The 7360-nt window shown below is 51.2% G+C and overlaps 1 protein-coding gene across 1 annotated transcript in view; it reads right to left on the bottom strand.

Annotated features, from left to right (window-relative positions):
- KDM4C (lysine demethylase 4C) overlaps nt 1-7360 on the bottom strand; it is a 187834-nt gene that overhangs the window by 150550 nt on the left and 29924 nt on the right. Inside the window, exon 6 of the mRNA XM_045289370.1 lies at nt 1428-1531. Within this exon, the coding sequence (XP_045145305.1) occupies nt 1428-1531 (104 nt within the window). The remainder of the gene's footprint in view (nt 1-1427; nt 1532-7360) is intronic.

Raw genomic sequence — 7360 nt, 5'->3', positions numbered from 1 at the left:
GTGTGTAACACCAAGAAGACACCAGGCTGCCATCTTGTGCCATTATAGTGACGCTACAGGTTATGTGAAGAGCCCAGGAAGTGTCGAGGTTACATATTGGGCTGCTAGCTGCAAGTTCAGCATTTTGAACCTAGGAGTCGGCATGGATCCCATGGGAGTGAGTTAAGGGTGTATGAAAACCGTCTCCTTCCTGACAATTCTGAGCTCTAGCGTGTGTGTGTGTGTGTGTGTACACTGGCAGGTATTCCCTGGCAGTAAGCACAGCTCAGTCATCACCTGGCAGTCAGGGGGCTCTGCAAGCCCAACACAGTCCCAGCTCCAACACTGGGTGTCTCCTGAGGACCCAGCCTGGTTCGCCCCTCTCCCTGGGCTCAGCGCGCCTCATGAATTCTACCTGTGCTGGGAGACTAGGTTTCCTTTCCTCATTGGACAAAATGAACACACACTCACCTCCTCCTGTTTCCAGCACCACCAAAGGGTGAGTAGGATGCTGCCCTCTGGACAGGAATCCCCATTTCCCTTCAACCCACCTACGCTCCCTGCAGCCCCTCTGCACAAGCAGATGTGCCCCTGCTCGGCTCCCACAAACCAACCCAGGAGCAGGGCCCGCCTGGACCCCAAGCCTAAGAACCGAAGAGAGCTTCCACTTTGAGCTCAGCCTGGAGGAAACGGAGGAAAAGGAAGAAGAAAACACAAGGCCACTTTTAAGGAGCCGAGATTAATAAGAGTAAGGAGTTAGTTGCCAATGAAAAGCTTCTTGGTAGAAAATGGCAGGATTATGGGAAGGAAATTCAAATAAAGGTTAGAAAGGAAAGGGCCAAGATTTGTCCCCAAGTTCTGAATCGCTAAGCACTTAATCCCCCTCGTGGGCCGGCTGGGAGAGGGCTTTATTTATCTTGTCAAAGCTTCTTTCACTTCAGCTTTCTGCATACAAATGCTCCCACTCGGGGCCACATCCCACTGAGTCACCATCCACGGACACAAAGGGAGAGAAGCTCCCACCACCGCAGGAAGGCTGCCCGTGAGCAGGATCTGGGTATCGAGGCTGATGCGTGCTCGAGAGTCATGCGTGTGCACACATGATGTAGCGATGATGGCCCCTGACCCCTGATCCAAGCCAGCCAAGTGCTAATCATAACAGCCTTGGAGCCCCTGACGCCCAGACAGAGCTGTCTGGACCACGCACCTACTCCCACCTGTCCTGTACCTTCCGGACTGTGATCATCTCACAAAAATGCACCCAAAGGTCAGCTTCGTTTCCACTTCGTATACTGACAAATAATCGAGAAGGTAGAAAGCATGAACATGAATTTTCCCTGCCCCTCCTCGCTAATTCCCAACAGAAATCAGCTGAGTGCATATAACTATTAAAGCTGTTAAAGCAAATCACACACACACACAACGGGTTCGCTGGTGGGGGAGGATACCTTATCAAAGGGGATGCCATACTTCTTCAGCACAGAGGGGGAGATGAGGGTCATCTTGTGGCGGAGGAAGGCCTCGCACCCTTGCGAGTTGCTGGGGAAGAAACCTGCAAAGAAAGGAAAGGTGAGCGGCCTGCATGCCCCGCCCACCCACCCTAGGAACAAGCACCCCAGGTGGCTTGCCTGCATCCAGGGGCTCTCTGGGCAGGAGAGTGCGGACCAGTCAGGCTGCTCTGCTAATAGTGAGTCTTCCAAATTAAAGGATGCAGATTTCTGTCCACAAAGTGGCAGTGGTGGGAGGGTGGAGGAGGGGGGGGGGGGGCACCTAAGATTCTTCTCAAAGCATTTACAATTAAACCTTAGGAATCGATTCACTCTGATGCCAACACACACTATTAGGCCAGCCTGCCTAACAGCTGCTGTAGCCGGTGGTGCAGTGGTTACATTGCTCAGCTTAATAACCAAAAGGTTGGTGGTTCAACTGAGCCCACTGGCAGCTTCTTTCTCGGGAGAGCCATGTGGCATGGCAGTCTGCTTCCCAAAAGGAACAGCCGGGGAGGTAGGGGGCGGGGTGGGGGGGGAGACAGTTCTACTCGGTCCTGTAAGGTTCCTATGAGTCAGAAGAGCGCAGCTCTGTGGAGAGTCCCTGGGTGGCCGCTGAGTGCTGACTGAAACACTGGAGGCTCCACCTGCCCCGGAGTGCATTGGAAGAAAGGTCAGGCCCCCTGGCTCTGGGGGCAGAGAAATCAGCCTTGAAGGACCTTAAGGAGCACAGCTCTACTGTGGGTCAGCTCGAGCCGGGCTCCCTTTTCGTAGGCTCTGCAGAGTGGACACAGCACATAGTACGGAAGCTCAGTGATGGATTGTGCCGTGGATGCAACTAATGGGCTCCCCAGGGAAGACGTGGGTGAGAATGTTCAGGGACAGGGCGGTGCTTTCCTCTGCTGCACACGGGCTGGTCTGAACAACCAAGGCGGATGCACAGACGCTGAAGAGATGGGGGAAGAAGCGCTTAGCCTGGCAGCCTGCCCCAGCAGCTGGAGTGGAGAAGGGCTCTGAGGCCAGGAGGGCAGGTGCAGACTCGACCCTTGCCTTTCTCCCAGCAGAGCACCGTCCTCCGCACACTGCCTTCAGTCCTGCTCTTATCTGTCTGGCAGCCTCTCAGGGACTCACCATCTGCCCTTCACCTTCCTCCTCAAGGGAGTGAGGAAGCAAGAGGAGGATGGGGGGAGGGGGACGAAGGCAGAGGAGTGCTCCCACAGGAAGAACTTCCAAGGTCAGAGGAGGCACCAGAAGGTCTACTTGGAGCCTGTGGGGAGCCGGCTCCGGTGACCTTTCACATGGACATGACATGGCTGGACAGGTGGGAGGGGGATACAGGCAAGTGCATGGGAATACCACCTGGTCCCATCATTGACTAGCAACCAGAGATGCATTTCTGCATGCGCTTCTCCCCCGGATGGGGACGCTGTTTGTGGTCACAGTCATGGCCCCTCTATACAGACTCCAACTCAACCAGCAGCGCTTCCAAAGAGAGACGGAGCGGCCAGAGAAAGTGACACGAGTGTGTTGGGGAAGAAGACCCCTGCCGGGCACCCCAAGCTCACAAGCCAGGAAAACATTTTAATAACGCAACTGAAATGGATCTATCAAACTTTTCATGGCAACGTGTGCAGCACTGAATGAATTAAGTTTTGAATTAAAATCAATGAAGAAAGAAGAGTCTGGTTAATTTTCTTTTGATATGGATGTGTAATCAGGCCCTGGACTATGTGGTGACTGGTCGTAAGTTAATTTAAATTGGAAAATCACTGAAGGAAGGTAATTTGCAGTATATTAAGAACTTCATATCGGTTCCGAATCTATATTTACAGCAGACTGTCCGAATTACCAGTATATTCTACATCACCCTGGGGAACACATCATCAACATCAAAAGAAAAGCCGTGTGTCGAGCGTGTGTGTGTGTGTGTGTGTGTGTGTGTGTGTGTGTGTGTGACAATGAATTGCCTCACAATCTCTGGCGCACATACACACTGCCATCACACCACAGTCCGGCAGAAGTGTCCTCCACAACCTGTAAGCAAGCACACAAAACCAAAATCCCAAGAGATGCAGACAGAGGTATTTTGAGACATTTGAAAAATCCATGCTAGAAACATTAGTACCTTTCATAATAAAAAGTAGATTCCCAAAAAAGAAAACAACCGCCATGTTCAAGTCGATTCAAACGCCTGAACACCCCCCAGGACACTGCCCCACGGGGTTCCAAGGCCGTCATCTGGGCGCAGGACCTCTATGAAGTACTCAAGCGCAGAGAAGTGCCTCTGCGGACGAAGGAGCCTGACCCAGTCTGTATAGACGGGCCATGACTGCGACCACAGCATTGCTTCAGATGCAGATGAAAGTTGGACACCGAGAGCTCAAGTAGAAGGTAAATGTTTAGAAGATGACGATGGCACATATGTACAAATATGCCTGACACCACTGACGGATGATGGCTCTAAGAGCTGTAAGAGTCCCCAATAAAATGATCTTTAAAAAATAAGTAAGTAAAGTATCCCCCTACACGGTAACATTTAAACAAAAAAGAAAGAAAGTTGAACGATGAATAAAGGAGAGAGAGAAGAACTGATGTATTTACAATATGGTGCTGGTGGAAAATGCTGGAAATACCATGGAGTGCCAGAAGAAAACACCGATCTGTCTTGGACGGAGTACAACTAGGCTGCTTCTGAGAAGCAAGGCTGGCAAGACCTCGGGCATGTTATCAAGAGAGACGAGGCGCCGTGCTTGGTAAAGTCAAGGGGCAGTGCAAAGGAGTAAGACCCTCACTGAGCTGAACTGACACAAGGGCTGCCACAATGGGCTCCAACCTAAGAATTGCCCAGTGACCCCTAGGTGAAAGGTCACCTGGAGAAGACCACCCAGGAGGAGCCTGACACTTCTTTTCGCAGCATCTGCCTAACGGGGTGTTAAAACACCTGGCTCCTTAAACAACAAAAAAACATCAAACAAATGATTCAGAGAGCAAAACAACATCTGCAAGAGCAGGCTCTTTTCCAGCTATTGTGTCCTCTGGGCGGGGACGCTGTAATGGAGAAGCGGCCCAGGAAGCCATGGGACTTTGGATAAATGGTCACAAACAAGCTTGGATTGGGTGCTCGTTGGCTCCCCTCTCTCCTCTGAGCTCATAGCAGACCACCTCTCTGGTAAGAAACAGCACAGGCACGGCTCCTACCCAACACCAAAGGTCCGAGCTTGTGTTCCTGCAGCATCGCCGTGTCCACGAGATGTCCACCATTGTTGAGAGCCCAAACTTCAGTCTCCCCAAGACATGGACTCCAATCACAGCTCACGTGGTCACCCAGCTTTGTCTCCTGAGTCTCGTGACCTCTCAGAGGCTCTTTCCGCCTCTGGCTGGTCCTGAGCCACCCCTCATCCTCGGCTGCCATCAAGTTGCCTCCGGCTCGCAGCGACCCCACAACAGGGCAGAACTGCCCACAGGGTGGTTTCCTTTTAAGGGAGGCAGGTGGAGGGCGGAGAGCCTGCAGAGTGGCTGGTGGGTTCAATCTACCCATCTTTCGGCCAGCCCCCGTGTTAGCTTAAGCCCTGCATCATGGGGAGGCTTGGTGAAGATTACCAGGCAGGAAACAAATGCACAGACCGGCTTCAGACCCAATCCCTCTAGACCACCTCTCGTTCCATTTGTCGGAAACACTGCTTCTTAAACTGCATATCGGTATGCCATGCTATAAGTCGAGAGGCAACAGGAATGAACTCACTGCCATGATGTTGTCACCTTACACCACACCCCGAAACCAGAGTGCAGGGGACCCTCAGGGACATGTCCCTCACCCTGGAACCAAAGATCTTTGCCGAAGGAAATCACCTTCCATTTTTCTTGAAACACCAGCATTGGCCCCACAGTAAGAGACAAGTGGCATATAATTGTGCCCAACCTACTTTCAAGGAGCCCTGGTGCTTACGAGTTGGCCGCTAACCTCAAGATCAGCGGTTCAAAACCACCAGCCGCTCCTCTGGAGAGAGAAAGGGCTTTCTCCTCCCAGGAAGAGTTCTACTCTCAGAAGCCCACAGGGGCAGTTCCACCCTGGCCTGTGGGGCTGGTACGAGTGGGCATCAACTCAATGGCAGTGAGTTTGGTTTTGATTTTTGTTGCTGTTTTTGTTTGTTGTATCTGCTTCCATCCGCAGCTGCTGAACTCAACAGGTAAAGATGCATCTTGATTCCGAAGCAGTTTAAAATCTCAGGCATCTGGAAACCTTTCACCTGTGCCTCAGGCCTGGCACCGCACCCCACTCTCCTCTCCTCTGCTCTGCTCCGCCCGCCCTTCAATTGGATCAAACTCAACAAGGGAACCGATGCAGTGGCATTCAGACAAGGCAAACAAACCGAGATGCTGCAGCCCTTCCCCAAAGGTTGCTTTGTTAATATGTTATATCGACGTTACTTGGGGAGGGGAAAGAATGTATCAATGAGAACGCCGCACTGAAGGGCAAACATCAAACTGCTGGCTTTATGAGAGGCCGGCCTGATGTCTTCTTGATAAAATATCTGTAGGTGCCACAGTCAATCACGGTTTCAATAGAAACCCAAGATGGAAGCATCCATGCATTCAAAGGCGACTGTGATAATTGGGATGTGCAGACAAGATAATGGAAAATCCCCGAGCCTGCGTCTGGCTTTATGTATCCAGTGCCGCCCTCACCTAGACACCTTATAATGCTCCATCACAGCCAAGGCCTGTTTGATCATCTTAATTATTTGGCAGAATTCAATTAGAGTGGTAGGCATCTGGCCATCCGAACCCTGGCCGCTGCTGTCTCAGAAGGGCCTCTTCCAAAGACCAGAGTTCTAGTCCAGCCTTGGAGATTTCTCACTCCTTGCTGATTAACCAGGTTTCACAGACAGCGTGTCCCCAAAGATCTAGTGTGTTCCTCAAGGCTGTCAATGTACAATGGCTTCCTCTCCCAGGTGCTCCAGGGTGGTGTTAGAAGGAAATGGTGAGATAATGCTTAGGGGACAGAGGAAGGTTTGGTAGGCAGCCCCAAGTTTACCACTGTAACCTGTTCCCTATCCTCACCCTCCAGGCTCAACTGTAACCTAGTACCTATTCCCATCCTCCGGGTTCTGCTGTGACCTATTACCTATCACACAGACCTAGGGAGCGTCCACCTTCCCATTCCTGAAAAGGGTCCTGGTCAACATTCCAGAGTGCAATCGCCCCTGCTGTCATCACTATACTGCATTGTTACAAAGTGCTGGGGCTGTACCATTATGAGCCCTGTCAAGGGGACTCCATGCTTCCAATGGATTGTGATCCTGGAACTATTCCTTCAATCCATTTGAATGACTTGGAGGAAAGTCCCTTTAGAGGTCTGTAATGATTTTGTCTCAGGATTAGCCAGTCACAGAAGGGCATCTCTCTGCATGCTCCTCCTTTCATGAAATGAAAGCCTATCAGAGGTGCCCTGAGTGGTGTGAGGGTTTAGCCCTCCTCTACTAATATAAAGCTACTTGGCGATGCCACGGAAGAAAGGCCTGGCGATCTACTTCGGTAAAGACTACAGATAATTAGTAGTGTATGAGGTCACTAGCGATCGGATTTTGGGTTTAGACACAGACTCCACCTCACCAATGAGTCTGTTCCAACTCAAGGGATTGGCGTATGGTTTCTGGAGCTGTTTATCTTTACAGGAGCAGACAGCCTCCTCTTTCTGCCCGGGAATAGCCAGTGGGTTTGAACCACCAACCTGCCTGTTAGAAACCCAGAGCCTAGCCCACAGCACCATAGGGCTTCCACACCTGTCCCCTGGTTAAACACTCACTTTTTTTTCAATCATTTTATTGGGTGCTCATACAACTCTTATCACAATCCATACATATACCAATTGCATAAAGCACATTTGTACATTC

The sequence above is a fragment of the Echinops telfairi genome, unplaced genomic scaffold, assembly GCF_000313985.2.
Source record: "Echinops telfairi isolate 266 unplaced genomic scaffold, ASM31398v2 ScPeMD7_25;HRSCAF=90, whole genome shotgun sequence".
NCBI lineage: Eukaryota > Metazoa > Chordata > Mammalia > Afrosoricida > Tenrecidae > Echinops > Echinops telfairi.
This window is presented reverse-complemented; position numbering and strand designations above follow the sequence as displayed.